We start from the raw sequence: 17123 nt of genomic DNA, 5'->3' as shown, positions 1-17123 counted from the left end.
AATTGGTGCAGCAGTTACATCCTGTCACCTCAGGCACCATTTAAGGTGGGACGGGAAAATTCAAGCAACAAGCTGGACGAATGAGACGCAACTTCAGCCTTGTACAAAATCAAATGTTAAGAGACATTTTACAAGAAACTACTCAACTTCTGAGGAAAAGTTTCCTGCCAGAGATGCGAGAAAAGCGTCTATAGCTAAGCTAAAGCTTAAAGCTGAGCAAAGTGAGTCTGTGTTCTCATTTATATTTTATATTTTTATTTTTTTATCCTATACTAGAACATTAACACATACTGAGACATACTTACTGCCAAGATGGTAAAATTGATATAAAATCTTGTGGCTCCCAAGGCAGTTCTTTTTAACATTTGGGTTGCCGACTAGGTTTTGTGAATCTATTGTGAAACAATGTTTCAGAAATCAGCCATTTTAATGTAATAATTAATAATCTCCATTAAGGAGGTTTTTACAGGCATTAAACTGTTCCTGGTCCCTATTACCACCACTGCAAACAAGTTTCTCCACAATGGCACATTTTACTTCATAATCTTTTTTTATTTGGTTTATATTTATTTTTTATTATTATCTCATGATTATCTGACTGTTTATAACTGATGATTGAATTACGCAGAAATTCTGGAAAATTGGGGCAGGGGCAGTGGGGGGGAGGGAGTAGAAGAGGGGGGGTGGTCCCCTTTAATAGCCCACACAAATAAATTGTTTTTAAAACCGTGCGTGACTAAAACATTATATCACTGTTGTTGGAACAAAACCTTGTATCTCCATTTTTGTCATTTTTCAGTTTACAATGTGTACAAGCAGCCCAAAATGCCTTGCAAAAAAATTCTGTTTCCATTGACTTTCATTAAAAGTAAAGTATGTTTTTTCTTTCTCCTGTAAAGTTCCCATTTTGGAGATACAAAGTTTTATTGTGACAACAATCATGTGAATCATTGTTTTTGAAACATTATCAACATCCTTGTCAGTCATTGCTGATATCTGATTACTCTGCCTTGTCGCCCAGCCTTAGTGGAGCATCTTCATCATTATCACCACCATCATCATCATCACCATCTTTCACTGCTTAATCCAGATAGGGCACATTGCAGAATCTTTATTTTTAAATGAAATTGTCTGAGTGCTGTTAGTGTGTATACTGTTTAGTGTGTATACTGTTTTGGTTCCCTGTCTCATTGCCTTTGTTTGTGTGTCAGGTATCAGCCGTCATACATGTGTCTTGTGCTTTGATCCCGTAATTCAGTGTTGCGGATATGTGACAGTCTTTTATCTCATGCCTTTATCTCTATAGCAGTATTTCTATGAGGCGTGCGCTGCTGAAGAGCATCTCTGTGGGATAAAAGTGTCGTCTCGTGTGCAGGACTAGTCCTCTCGGGGTTTCTGATATATATTTTTTTATTATTTTCTTTAATCTCGGGAGACTTTAATTTTCCTCACCGTTTGAAACTCTCACCAAGGGGAATTTTATTACACTAAGCTGTGTTTAGGGTTCATTTCTGCTTTCCTGATGCTAGTGGTGATGGCAGCTCTGAAATTACAGTGAATATTATTAAATAGCTCAGTCAATGCTTTGAAAATGATATGTTAAAGAGATATTATTAAAAAAAGATATGAATGGTGTGCATCTGTGTTTGCAAGAATCTTTTCAATGTATTGATATTTGTTTCATAGCTTTTCTAACAGTATAAGTTAGCAACCATGGACGGTGAATGAGGAGAACGCTTGGTAGCCCGTTGCTGTATATTGTGGTCATTTTAGGAATTTTAAAACTTTTTCTCACATAACAATGAACATATGATAAATCAGCACTGTTTAATGTTAAAACATTTGCTTTATAAGTACTTTTTGGTCACGAAATCACCACCATAAGTCTTATTTAGCACCGATCCAGCAGCATCCCTTTTCTCACACTGAGGCTGAATCTCAATCCTGCTCCCTACATAGTGCACTACAAAGGGATTTAAGTACAGCTAAGAAATAGTCATTAGGGACACATTCAGACTCAGTAAATGATGTGCTGTTTGGCTGTAGAGGCTAGAATTTCTAAACTTTCAGAGCTAGAAAACTGTTTAGAGAGCTGTTTGGGATTCAGCCTGGGTTTAAAGCGACTCCTGACTGTAACACGTACATTTGAAGTGTGTTTTTACTTCAGCAATATACTCGGTGGTCCATGCGAGCAGCATGAGAGTCAAAGATTAATCCAGTAACAGCACAAGAGTTTTTTCATGCCGTAGCACAGTGATACACAATTTAGCTGTTGTGAGGTGGTCATTGATGTGTGTATATCATGGATTTTACAACGGCTTCGAGTGAGACTTAAGATTTAAGATCGTAACTATCCATCTTCTAAATACACTTTTAAACAGTACCATCAATTTTACCTAAAAATTGCAGGACACAACCACTCATTAATTAAAAGCATTATACTTTAATGTTATTTATGACTACTGAACTCGCAGGTGAACTAGCCATTTTACTTGGCCACTCAAATAAACCTTTGTCCTTGTTTTGTTTTCAAACGAAATAAACATAATAATAATAATAACATATATATTTTATGTTTTTCCTGTTGTTGCACCACCTGATATGGTAACCTGAACTGGTGTAACTGTTTGTAATGACATTTTTTTAAGTATTAAATATTGCATCATGAGAGTCTTCTTTATTAAGCAATAGGCTGCCCACTCTTTTTTGAATGTCAGAATAAGAGTTCTTTGTTGTTGGTTGCGCTGCATGACATTGGAGAACATTATAATTTACAGTTGCTATTTGGAAACATGATTACTTCAAAGGTTTCAAACCAAAAATCATGTCAAAATATTTTATTTGGAATTTTAATTTACACACATAAAATCATAACTTTTTCATTAAAACACAAAAATGACACACAATCACAGAACATATGTGTTTTGATAGTGACAATTCTTAATGTTCCACACTGATTTTCAGACTTCGGGACACATGTACTTCAAAACAAATGGGATCTAATTGCTCACCATGTGGCCATGAGGGACAGGGATGCATTCTCACTTCCTGCTCTAAAATGCAGGGGTGTGGCTAGTAAAACTCTGTTGGCCAGCATTTACACACACACACACACACATATATATATATATATATATATATATATATATATATATATATATATATATAAAGCATTATTAGTACAAGTGTGCATTTAGGGTTTGGGACAGTCACCTACAAATAGCAAGTACCCTATAAATGAGCAATTAGTCTATAATTAGCTTTTTACTATCTTAATTATTGCCTTGGCTTTAAGTACATTTTAAATATCTGAAGTCTTAATACTTTTTAAAATTTTTTTATTTTTTATTTTTTTTTACCATGAGACTACAGTTTGAACTAATTCTGTAGATGTGTATGATGTGTATGATGTATGTCAAGTCCAAAGACAGAATATTGCTGACCTTTCCACAGCCGGGAATGAATGGTTCTAGCGAGTCCTGCGATGTGTAGGCTGATGCAGTATTTACAAGGTTATTATAAATGGCTGGATATTAATGTGGGCAAAAGTGCAACAACTCATTCTGTTCTGCTGCCTCTGTTGCTTGAGCTTGTCAGTGTGGGAGGATTCAAAGCAGGATTCAACAAATTTAACAACAAATTAGTAACAGACAAAACGGTGACTGGCTGCATTTCAGTTTGCTTAACACAGGAGAGTAAAAGCAAATGCACTTAATGTGTAGGTGTTAAATGAAGGTTAACTTTAAGCCTTAAAATGAAGGCAATGTTGAAACTATAATACTTGTTGCTATAGGCTCAGTTCTATCTCACTCCTCACCCCTAGCACTGAGCCCTCAGCCCTCTGTTTTGCACATTCATGTCCAGGGTTAGTGTGTCCCAATTTTTCTTGAGATAGAGGGGTTGGGTGAAGCGTTAGGGCTACATGGTGCTCCAAACCGAGGTTTGGAGTGGTATGAGAAAAAATACCAAAGAGACCCACATATGTGAGAATTTTCTCTGTTAACAAATTGCGATAACCACTGTATTATCTTATCTTAATGTTGTTTCAATGCATTATGGTCCTTTTCTTCATAACAAGCACAAAAAATTGTTAATAATACATTAATGTCTCGGTAGGTAGCTAGCTAAATTTCCCATTTATTAAACATACAATTATATTGGCTGATTATCCGTAATCAGAATTTTTGGTAGTTGAAATCTGTATCAAATTGGCCATAAAACATTCATATCAGTCAGGCCGTAATTGTAATATTTTGTGCTTTATTTGCTGCTTTGTTTGCTTACATGTCTCAGAGGAAAAGATACTTATAAATATGTGCATGGCAACAAACACACAGACACGCAGACCCCCCCTGGGCTGTGTCTGTCCCCTGATCTGGCTTCCTGACCACTGGGGACAGATGGGTGAGCAGTAAGAGTCTGGACAGTTAACATGCATACACACACACACACAGGCATGCAGGGCGGCTCAGACAGACACTCCACACGCACATTCTTATCCACTCATTCACTCGCATGGGTCAGCAGACACACGCATGTTGACTTACTCGTCCACACACGCATACACATGCACACTCTCGCATGCATTTGCAGTTACTCTAGCAGAAATGTTAGCTGTGGGTTTCTCAAAACACGCAAGAGGGTAAAGGAGATAAAAAAAATCAAAACCTTTGCATAATTCAATCTTTGAAATGTAAACAAAGACCATTTAGAGTGGTTTGTTGTGATGCTCCATTCTAGAGAAATTGAATAAACTCTTTACCATGGTGGTGATAGGAGCCAGGAGTCTACTGTTTACATTTCAAATATAGCCATTTTATTTACTATCCTAGAAGTGTTCTGTTGTATTCAGATCCAGAGCCTAGGACGGCCACTGGAGGACACGGAACTCTTTGTCCATGTTCGTGAAACCAGTTTGAGACGACTTTTGTTTTCTGACATGGTACGTTATAATGCTGGAAGTAGCCATTAGAAGATGGTCAGTTTTGCCCATGAAAGGATGCACATGTTCAGCAGCAATACTCAAATAGGATGTGGCATTCAATCGATTGATTGGTCCTAAAATTAAAATGTGCCAAGAAAGCATTGCCCACACCATTACACCACCTCCACCAGCCTGGACTGTTGACACAAGGCAGATTGGCCCATAGATTAATTCTGATAGCACCAAATTCTAACCCTACCATCTGTGTGCCTCACCATAAATTGAGATTCAGCAGACCAAGCTACACTTTTCCAGTCTTTAACTGTCCCCACTGCAGCCTCAGCTGTCTGCTCTTGGCTGACAAAAGTGGAACCCAACGTGGTCTTCTGATGTTGTAGCCCATCCACCTCAAGTTTCGGCAGGTGGTGCATTCTGAGATGTTGTTCTGCTCACCCTATTTTATTCAGAGTAGTTATTTGAGTTACCATAGCCTTATACAGAAGTTCTACCATAGCAGAACTTCTGGAGACGAGCCGGGGGTGGTCTCCTCAAGGGTACATCTCAGTACCTTTAGTCAGGGAACATAACTGAACCATAATCCATTTGAATTATATTTTCTAAGCTGCATTGACTCCACACCCCCCGTCTCGTCTCCAGGCTTTTTAGTTCATTGTTCTGTTTTAAAACATTCGGTTATGAAAAGGTATAAATACATACTTTTCACCTTGAAAAACCTATTTAAGGTTCACAATTGGATCTTAAAACCACCTCACCTACCTTGATGAATGAAAATGTACCTGCACAGAGCCTTTATTTCTAACCGTGTAGTTTTTGATAATCATTTTTTTTATATGGTTTTAACCCCATTCAATATTCAGGGCCTGCCAGTGGGCCCGATGTTTTATTACACACTTCTAAAACCTAAGAAAAGCTCAACTAGTTTGCATTGTAGTCCCTGTAGTTACTGAATAATACGCCTTTGTATGTAATAACACTGATTTTAAGGGGTTGAGTGTGTCATTTATGGTTCTTTTACTTCTGTGATCATGGTATACAGTACTGTGCAGGAGTCAGAGACACCTTTTATTTCATTTACACTAATTTTAATTCAGTTATATTTTTAGTGTCAGGGAAAAGAAAGAGTAGAAAACCTTTTAACAGAAAATTTAACAGAAAAGTACACAGATGCTTCAAAAGCTAAACAGAATATCAGCATAGTGTCCACTTTTTACCTTTGTTTCTTACAAAGTTCAGTCTTAGAAGTTGGATGCATTTTGACGTTTGCACTGTACTGTATTTGCTCACCCTTAGCAAATAGTGCTGAGCTGCCTGTTTCTCTCTGTTGTTCCCATAGACATGCAGTTAAACAACTGCTCAGTCATTCCACTCCAACATATGGTCATACTGATTAATGGAGGGCATGCAGCAGTTCACACACATGCGCGTACACACACCCAGACACAGCCACCGGCAGGTGTTATCTGTTATCACGACTCTCTTTTCCTCCCCCGTGTGTTCTCACACACACACACACACACACACCCAGATGAAAAAGCAGCCAAGGTGGTTTCAGTCTGGGATTTTCAGCCTGTTATCACGACTCTTATCTCTACACACACACACACACACACACACACGCACACACTGAGCGGCTGGGTAGCTGTTCTCAGTGCAGGGCCCTTTGTAATCCTTTATGGCTGTACGTATAGAATAATGAGACAGGCTGTGTAGGACTCCCACACACATCTCAGTGCTGTGAGATGTCAGCAATGCTAACATCTGCCAGCGCTACTGTAGCACCCCCATCCCCTCGTAAGCTCTGCTGGCTGGACGCTCTCTAAGACTTAACCTCTGTGCTTATAGCTCTCTAGTGGAGTAATACTATGAAGCTCTAATCGTTATAGGTCCTTATGAAATGGATTAATCCTTAATAAAGACTGAAGCATGAAATATGTGTGCAAACCAGATGGCACCTGACTTGGCGTCTGCACGGGCCCGTACCCAACTCGTACTTGTGACTCTTTTGTGCTTGACAAGAGTACTCAATAAGACAGTGACTCTTTCTTAGCTGACCTCAGGACGGCTGTGCTTTTGTCATCTCTGTTTATCTCTGTATAAGATGCTGTGCCAATGTTATCCAGAGTGACGTTGACTTTTTGCGGTGTTCATGTACGCAGCACACGTACTATAGGCTAACATACAGCATAGAGATGATATAAATGTCCTTGTAAATTGCTTGTACCTCTTATGACGTTGCTAGCCTAATCGACGTTCTTCTCAGTTTAGGCTATAAGCTCCATAGTTGGGTAAATTGGAAAAACTCCAGCAGCACTGCTGTGTCTGATCCACTCATACCAGCACAACACACACTAACACACACTAGCAGGTCTGAGAATGATCCACCACCCAAATACTACCTGCTCTGTGAGGGTCCATGGGGGTCCTGACCATTGAAGAACAGGGTAAAAGGGGGTAACAAAGTATCAGAGAAACAGATGGACTACAGTCTGTAACTGTAGAACTACAAAGTGCAGCTATACAGTAAGCGGAGCTGATAAAATGGACAGTGAGTGTAGAAACAAGGAGGTGGTCATATTTTTGTGCCTGATTGGTGTATTTTATCACTGCACTGTTAATCTGTTTTAGTTCCAGCCTGCAGGGGAAACAGTAGTTGAGTGTGGAAGTGCGTGGCTCAAAGTGTGAACAGCTGGCATCTAATTCTCAGCCCACATGTCCCAGTCCCTCCGCTGCTCTCACGCAGAGCACAGAAGCCTGTTTGTGGTGTGCCGGATGCAGCTTCGTCCTCTGCCTGTTATTGCGGGTCATACAGGAGAGAATGTACTTGTTCCCCCTCTTCTTCCTGAGCTTTGTTTGTCTGGGTTGATTGCTTTTGTCTGAGCGTGCATGTGCTCGGGTGTGTTTGTCAGACAGAGAGAAAATGGACAGAGACAAATGCTAGCTTGGCTGATTTTAAGGCGGCAGCACATATTGATTGTGTGCAGGGCGCAGGTGTGTTTGGGTGGGCCTGTGGAGTGTTTGATGAAGTTCGATGTGCGACTGACGAAGCGCTGTTTGGCCACTTGTAAAGTGTAATTATCTGCCCTCGAATGACCCCACACCCACTTAAGCAGACGCTCACGAGGATGGCTGTGCCCACTGGCACCATCGCTTAAAAATAAAACACGAAAAATAATTTTTATAGCATGTTTCGCCTTAATTACAAAATCTCTAAATGCAGAAATATGAGCAAGAAAATGATGTAAAGATAAAATGATGTTCCACTTTAAAAACTGCTTGGTTGTTTTATTTGTTTGTTTGTTTGTTTGTTTTTTACCCAATTCTGGCCAGTCATTTGTTGGGTTGAGCCTGTTGGATCACTGTGGGTCATAGTTTTTGCTGCGGCAAAAGGGTCCATTTCAAACCATAACACGGCTGGTTAAAGTTGGTTTGCTGGCTTCTTTTCAGTCAAAACTAACAGGAATCAGTAAATAAAGACCTTTAATTATTTACTATACAGTGAACCTTGTATCTACACTCATTGTCCATTTTATCAGCTCCACTAAGGCAAAGTGTGACATACACACTTAAAAAGATGGTTCTTCTGTCACACAGTCAGGACCTCCTATGGAGGAAGTGGACTTAATCTCCCAGAATACTCTGGGAGATCATGTGATGGAGCGCTCACAGGAGACCACACAACGCTCCTATCAGAGATCTCAGTCTCCTGATTACTGACTGGGTTCACCTCTTGCCCATCAGGTGAGTCATAGCACAGAGTACTTAAGCCTGGGTTTTTAGTTTGTCCGTTGCGAAGTATTGTTCTTCGAGACTTACTGAGCGTTCTTTGTTTGATGGTGTCTATGGCTTTTCGACTTTGTGTTCGTGTTTGGCTTCTGACTTCTGCATCGCCCTTTGTGTACCTTTGCCTGTATTATTGGATTTGTGTTTATGAACTTTGCCTGGACTTGGATTATGTGTATGTTTTGCCCCTTTTGTGACGACTCGGGATTTAACTTTATTAAATCACTTTCGTCTTTCATCTGCGTTCGTCTGCGACTCTGTGACCCTTACATCTTCAAGGGTTCTTTATGCTTAAAAGTTTCTTTGCATGGTGAAATGGTTCTTCAGATTGAGGGAGGATGTGCTGTAGATGGTTTTATATAAAATACAGATACAATATGAACCTTGTACACTGGAGAAAATAGTATTTTGTAAATTGAAATGATCTTAATTCTAGTCTGTCTATCTAATATTTCTTATTTTGAGATAGCTGTGCTCTTATTTTAAGATGATCTAGCTGACTTTTAGCCACTTTACCTGTTTTAAGTCATTTAGCAAGAAAAAAATATCTCACTATATTGGCACAAAGTTTTGCTGATTTCAGGCACATTTTTTAGAACAAGCGAAATTTTCGTCCAATATAGTGAGATAATTCGCTTAATAAAATCACTTGAAACTAGTAAGAAATGTTTATAAATAAGTTAAATAATCTTAAAATAAGATTACAACAATCTAAACCATTTTTAACCACATTCTAAACCACATTCTCCATCAATCTGAGAAGCCAAGAACTCATAATTCTAAATGAAACCATTCTCTTTACTAAACAACCCTTTTTTTGAGTATATAGAGTAACATGAACATCTATTTGTAGTTTTTCATGTGTCATAAACTACAAGCCCAATTGCAAAAAAGTTGGGATGCTCTGTAAAACGTAAATAAAAACAGAATGCAATGATTTGCAAAAGACTCTTAGAGCCCTAAGCACTAATGCAACCCCAGACCATCAGAGATGCAGGCTTTTGAACTCTGCGCTGACAACAAGCTGAATATTCCCGAGTGGGCAGTCCGCAGGACACGGTGTCCATGGTTTCCAAAAAGAATTTCAAATTTTGATTCATCTGACCACAGAACAGTTTTCCATTTTTTCCCCCTCAGTTCATTTTAAATTCGGCCCAGAGAAGACGGCGGCATTTCTGGATTGTGTCAACATGTGGCTTCTTCTTTGCATGACACAGCTTTAACTTGCCTTAGTGGACTGCACAGCAAGCGATGTTCACAGACAGTGGTTTCTGGAAGTGTTCCAGAGCCCATGCAGTGATTTCCAGTACAGAGTCATACCTGTTTTCAATTCAGCGCCAGCCGAGGGCCCGAAAATCCTGAGTAGCCAACATCGACCGTCAGCCTCGTCCATTGCGTACAGGGATTTGTCCGGATTCTCTTGTCCAGAGTCTTTTGATGATATTATGTACTGTAGATGGTGGAAGATTCAAAGTCTTCGCAATTTTACATTGAGGAACATTTTTCTGAAATTGTTCCACAATTTTTAGAAGCAGTTTTTGGCAGTTTGGTGAACATCTGCTCATCTTTGCTTCTGAGAGACTCTCTAAAATGCTCTTTTTATACTCAGTCATGTTAGTTGCAAATTACTCCTGCACCTGTGTTTATTGGTACAACTTACTTTTCCAACCTTTAGTTGCTTTTGCCATCGAGTTCTAAATGAAATGTCTCACTTTCAACATCTTATATGTGTTGTATTTTCTATGGTGAATAAATAAATTTGGGTTTATGAGATTTACAAATCATTGCACTGTTTTTATTTACGTTTATTTAACTTTTACACAGCGTCCAAACTTTTAGGATTGTATCTTTTTGAACTAAAAATCATGAATGGAAATACCATTTACATTTAAACTATTTAAAATAAGCTGTGCTTATTAATAAATCATGGGTACGCAATAGGATCTCATTCCCACACCTTACTAAATCGTGGCCACACATTAGGAACTCATTCCCATGCCTTACTAAATTGTGGCCACATATTAAGATCTCGTTCCCTTGCCTTACTAGATCATGACCACACATTACGATCTCATTCCCACTCCTTACTAAATCATGACCACACATTAGGATCTCTTTCCCACACATTACTAAATCGTGACCACACATTAGGATCTCGTTCCCATGCATTACTAAGTCATGGCCACACATTAGGATCTTGTTCCCATGCTTTACTAAATTTGGCCACACATAAGGATATCGTTCCCACCCCTTATTAAATTGTGGCCATACATTAGGATCTCGTCCCCACTCCTTAATAATTGTGGCCACACATTAGGATCTCGTTCCTACGCCTTGCTAAATCTTTTGTTCTAAATGAAATGTCACATCTGAAATTTGTTCTACATTCTATTGTGAATAAAATGTGGATCTATAAGATTTACAAGCTTACATTCTGTTTTCATTTACATTGTATTTATTTTACACAGCGTCCAAACTTTCAGAATTGCGGTTGCACCTTTTTAAACTGAAAATCATGAATGGAAATAGCAAGCAAGCAAAGTTTACTTATATAGCGCTTTTTCCAAGAGGTGTTGTCACAAAGCAGCTTTACAGAACAATCAGTATGATAGAAAGAATAAGAAAAGAAAATCCGAGCCCCCATGAGCGTCGCCAGTGGCGACAGTGGCAAGGAAAAACTCCCTTAGAGCAAGAGGAAGAAACCTTGAGAGGAACCAAGACTCAAAAGGGGAACCCATCCTCCTCTGGTTGACACCGGATGGCAAACATTTTTAATATAAAGTATTATAGTAGAAAGCAGGGAAAACAGGTGGGCAGTGGTTAATTTGATTAGTCTATGATTATTCAGTGGCAGCAGCAGCATCTGAGGGTGAGGACTGCACAGTGTTGTACAGCAAGAAGCTCAGTGGTGGTCAAGCTGGTCTAGAAGACTGGTGAGCAGTGGCAGCCGATCTGAACAGCATCAGACGCACAGGATGGGCAGCTGATCAACACGGCAAAGAAAGGAGTGAAGAGCACACAGAGTTAGTTCTGTAATGAGTGACTGATCACAGATTACAGTGTTAACAGACAGCAGAGCCTTCAGCAGGTCTAGATCTGACAGGGTAAACGAATTACCAAAGGCTCGACTATACAAGTTGATGTAGTATAGGTGTTAAGTTAGACAGTTTGTATCTAGCTGCTTTTGGACCAAGAAGCAGGACCTCTGTTTTATGTGAGTTAAGTTAGAGAAGGTTACTCGAGATCCAGTCTTTTATGTCTTTTATATGTTCCTCAATCTTGCTTAGTTTAACTTTATCACCCAGTTTGCTTGATATATATAACTGATTGTCATCGGCATAGCAGTGGTAATTTATGCCATGTTTACTGATAATGGTGCCCAATGGTATATATATATATTGTGAATAATACAGGTCCTAAAACAGAGCCTTGTGTAACACCATACTTTAGTTTGCAAGGACAGATGATTCACCGTTTACATTAACAAATTAATAGCAATCAGTGAGGTAGGTCCTGAACCAGGAAAGAGCTATTCCTGTTACCCCTACAAGGTAAAAAATTTAGAATTTTTACTAGTGCTGTTTCTGTACCATGATGTGGCCTAAAACCAGACTGAAATTTTTCATGAATATGATTCCTATACAAATAGGAACTTAATTGTTTTGGTACCGCTTTTTCCATGATCTTAGATATAAAGGGGAGATTCAAGATAGGTCTATAATTTAATAGTTCGCAGGGATCGAGGTTAGCTTTCTTAGTCAGTGGTCTAATTACTGCTAGTTTAGCAGATCTAACATAAAAGTAACAATGTGGCGGAAGTAACAATTTTAACTAGTTCATTTTCTTGAAGTAAGGTAGACGATTCCAGCCTCTCTGCAGTGATCGTAATATTCTCAGGATCTAGACTGGCATTATAAGATAGCAGGTTTGCAGAGTTTAACTGTGTGTTTCTGAATTTTCAGCCTAATTTTTTTCAATTTTATCACTAAAGAAATTGATAAATTCATTGCTGCTATAGGCTAATGGCATCTGGGGTTCAGTGATTGTGTTTTTCTTTGTTATTTTAGAAATGGTGCTAAACAGTAGTCTAGGATTATTCTTATTGTTTTCTATGAGAGAGGAGAGAGAGCTCTTCTGTAGTCTATAAGGCTCTCCTTCCAGGTGGACTGGAACACTTCTAGTTTAGTCAGGCACCATTTTCGCTCTAGTTGTCTGGCTTGTAAAGCTGTGAATGTAAATGTAAAACTAATACCATTTACATTTATCATTAGTTTAAAATAAGCCCCTTCTCAACCCAACTGCTTTCAGATTGTGCCGCTTTCTCACTCAGAAAACATCACAGTGCATCCAATAATAACAGCAGCATGGAGCTTGTCTTATATAGTGATAGAGAACTTAGTGGCACGTATGAACACGCTCACGAGCCGAATACTCTGAGGGCACTCAAGACATATGCTGAGCAGCTTCCTCAAGGTGGGACTGTAAAGTCATGTTTTTAAGTAACATGATTGCATCCGCCAAGACGTGTAATATGTGCTCTGTGTGTCCGGCCGCATCCCTGTTTGGCGGAACTATCTCTGGGAGATGTTCTGCTACTTCCTGTCAATTCCGGCTTGTGGCTCGTGTAAATATCTCAAAGGCTGTAATCATCTTTCCATGGCAAGCATGTGCGTGTGTGTGTGCTGGGACGTGACCTCATACATACCATAATTTCCCAACACAAAGGAGCTGAGAGGAAGTCAGGGCCTATAGAAGGATCCATTAAACACCCGAGGAGCTTACTCACCGGCAGACGGGTACATTTATCAGCCACTTCCTTCTCATGAACACAGGTCACCAGAAAAGATGTCGAGACAATGAAGGAGAGCAAACAGAGAGACAGAGTGAGGGAACAGAGCACGATTCATTTGTCACAAGATTTTACTTCATTTTTGATTTGACCACTTTTGGTTGGTTTTAGCCATTGTTTTTACTTTTATCGCTACTTTTTATTAGTATTTTTATTAGTATTTTTTAATTATTGTCGGTTTATTGTGACATCTACTTCGTTTGTTTCATTAAATTATGTTTTTATTTATTTTATCCTAATCTGCTCTGTTACTTGATAAGTCGTTTTGTTGTCATTTTAATCGTGTCACGCTTTCTACCGAGGACGCCTCCTCCACCTGTTCCTTCTTCCTCCAAACGCTTGAGTCCTTGAATGGCCCAGAGGACTCCAACTCCCATGAATCAGTGGGAGACTCTTACTTCATCGCCATCAACCAATGAACATTCATTTCAGCGTTCAGCCTTGCCACAGTTCTAAACTGTCACACCTGTTTTTCATTACACGTCATTAGTCAGTTAGTATATAAAGCCCAGGCTTTAGCCTAGAACTTTGTGAAGTATTGTCAGTACCTTTTGTTGCATGCTGAGCATGTTTATTTGTGTATGACCCGCTGTTTTTGTCAGTGCCCTTTTTGGTTTGTTTGCTGGATATTGTATGAGATTTTGGTTTTTGGCTACTTTCTGGATGTCCTGGTTTTTTTTGGTTCTCTTGCTCTCTGATTCTGACCCTCACCTGTTCTGGCTATACCCTTTGTACCTTCGTCAAAACCTCAAGTGAACATCAGCCTTGTCCTTTTATCTGCGAGTATCTGATCTGTGTTAACAAATTGTTTATTGATTTAGGTTTATTGGTACCTTCTTATTAAATTTTACTCATGATTTGTTTGATATTAGCATTTGGGTTTTTATTTATTTTTACTGCACAACTTCTCAATCCCTGTTTCCTGTGTTACTCGGCTACATTGTAAATGAGCATGTCTCTCTTTGTATTCCTGTTGAGTTTAAATAAAGGTTGGTTGGTTGATTTTAGCAGTTGTTGCATTCATGTCAGTCAAAAGATCTGAAACAGGGATTATAGTTCTTTGGTTTGGGAGTCACATAAGTTGTGGTGTTCTCGTCAGTAAACATTGCTAAACAGAGGAGGAAAGTGTGTGAATCAGATGTATATTTTGCCTCAAGTACTAAAAGCATCAGTGTTTATTTCAACAGCCAGGAGATCAGAATTAGATGGAGTTATAGAATTATGATTCATAGATCTTTTCCTCTCCTCTTACCTTGTTTGTTTTTGTAAGTTATCAGGACGTTGGGTTATACATATGCCTCATCTATTAATACCCATCTGCCTTAATCTACGGAGCCCTGCTGGTGACATTCCACATAAATAAAAAGAATGCGTGGCCATGCCTTATTAAGACGTGGGAAGAAGATCCTTATGCATGGCCATGACTTAGTAAGTCATAGGAATGAGAATTAAGTCATGGCCATGAATTAGTAAGGTGTGGGAGTGAAATCATGCCTTCCTAAGCAGTGGCCAAGCAAGTGTTCCCACACCTTACTGAATTATGGCCACACATTATCATCTCGTTCCCATGCCTTAGCTAAATTGTGGACACACAGTAGGATCTCATTTCCACCTTTTACTGAATTGTGGCCACACATTAGAATCTCGTTCTCATGCCTTATTGAATCGTGGCCACACCTTCTCGCTCCCACGCCTTATTAAATCATTAGGATCTCATTCACATGCCTTACTAACTCGTTACCACGTTAGGATGTCATGATGGACCCCTTCAGGACACTATTTGGGTAGTGGATCATTCTCAGCACTGCAGTAACACTGAAGTGGTGGTGGTGGTGTGTTAGTTTGTGTTGCGCTGGTCTGAGTGGATCAGACACAGCAGTGCTGCTGGAGTTTTTAAATACCTCCGTGTCACTGCTGGGCTGAGAATAGTCCACCAACCAAAAATATCCAGCCAACAGCATCCTGTGGGTAGCATCCTATGAGCACTGATGAAGGACTTATGGATGACCAGCACAAACAGTGCAGCAGCAGATGAGCTATCATCTCTGACTTTACATCTACAAGGTGGACTGACAAGGTAGCAGTGCTGAATAGAGTGCGCCTGCTCCACTCATACCAGCACAACACACACTTACATGCCACCACTATGTCAGGGACATTTTCTTGCATAAGTGCAAACCCTTGGGTAATCGTGGTGATGTATTGGCTAATAGGTCCTGTAACCTCTTTGGTTTCTGGGAATAGTCAGCTTTGGCGTGATTTCTCTTATTGCAAGAGAGTCTTTCATGGAGAAAGAAGTCATGCTGTCAGTAAACGTTTGCAGAAATCTGCCCTTCATTTGGACTCTGTTCCACACACAGCCAGAAAAAGATGCAGACTTGTTTATATGTGGAAAATTAAGATGGTAACAACATGAGAAGGTTTTCCATTCCAACTGTATTGTTCCATATAAAAGGCCCAACATAATCATTATCACCTCCTGTTAAGTTTTCTTTCTCTCTCTCTCTCTCTCTCTCTCTCTCTCTCTCTCTCTCTCTCTCTCTCAGAGTGAAGGATCTTGTACAGCAGGTGTCCGAGGCAGGTTGTGAGCTGGATGCCACGAGGGCAGAACGTGACAGAACGCAAGGAGAGTTGGTGAATGAGTGCCGTCGCCACTTGCGACTCAGGTAAGGAAACAAGGGAACAATACTCTCTCCTGGCCGGAAGAGAGAGAGAGAACAGAGAAAAAAAAGAAGAAAAGCAGGCAGGGAGGGCAGCAAAGCTCCCATTGGCTGGCGAGAGCATGTGTGGAGTCTCCACAGTAGCCGCCACAACCACAGCACGACAGGAAGAACGCTGCAGATGAGAAACAACTGTGTGTGGATAAAAGTGTGTGAAACTGAGAGCAGGAATAGAGAAGAGAAAAACAAGTGTTTCAGCTGACCTTGATTTCAGTTTATTGGACTTTTATAGTGCATCAGCAACAGAGCGGGATGTCCACGTTGTAGAGGGGTTTGAAAGCGCGAGGTGATGAATTTACGGGGTTCAAATGTGCACGCTATTTCCAAACTACTAAAAACAGGTCGGGTCAAAAGTCAGATACTGCCTTTAATTTATTTGGTTATTTCTTTGATTTATTGAGTTACTAATTTTTTCTGGAGATATATTTCCAAAGAGATTAAATGTGAGGCTTAAAATTGGGCTCCTAACAAGCACCTGCAAGATCTGGAAGACCACCAAACCTGTCTCCGTCAGATAAACAGCACTTAAATCTTTGAGAGAAGGAGGAGAAAATTAAGCTGCTTCAGGTCTGAGAATATGCACAGGTCTTTCTGTCCGTTCTTCCACTATGAGAAGACATTGCAGCGCTATGGGTCTGAAAGGATGTGCAGCTGTCAGGAAGGCCTTCCAGAGAAAAGGGAATAGGGAACAGAATGCATAATCAACAATAAATAAAACGACACACACACACACACACACACACACACACACACACACACACACACACACACACACACACACACAGAGCTCTACATTTCCAACAGCTAGCGAGGGGGGATTACAATGACC

The 17123-nt window shown here is 39.8% G+C and overlaps 1 protein-coding gene across 3 annotated transcripts in view; it reads left to right on the top strand.

Moving 5' to 3' along the window:
• lekr1 (leucine, glutamate and lysine rich 1) overlaps positions 1-17123 on the top strand; it is a 162160-nt gene that overhangs the window by 46612 nt on the left and 98425 nt on the right. For all 3 annotated transcript variants that reach the window (XM_037539874.1, XM_037539875.1, XM_037539873.1), the window contains exon 4: positions 16121-16240. In XM_037539874.1, the coding sequence (XP_037395771.1) occupies positions 16121-16240 (120 nt within the window). The remainder of the gene's footprint in view (positions 1-16120; positions 16241-17123) is intronic.

Source organism: Pygocentrus nattereri, chromosome 7, assembly GCF_015220715.1.
Source record: "Pygocentrus nattereri isolate fPygNat1 chromosome 7, fPygNat1.pri, whole genome shotgun sequence".
Taxonomy (NCBI): domain Eukaryota; kingdom Metazoa; phylum Chordata; class Actinopteri; order Characiformes; family Serrasalmidae; genus Pygocentrus; species Pygocentrus nattereri.
This window is presented reverse-complemented; position numbering and strand designations above follow the sequence as displayed.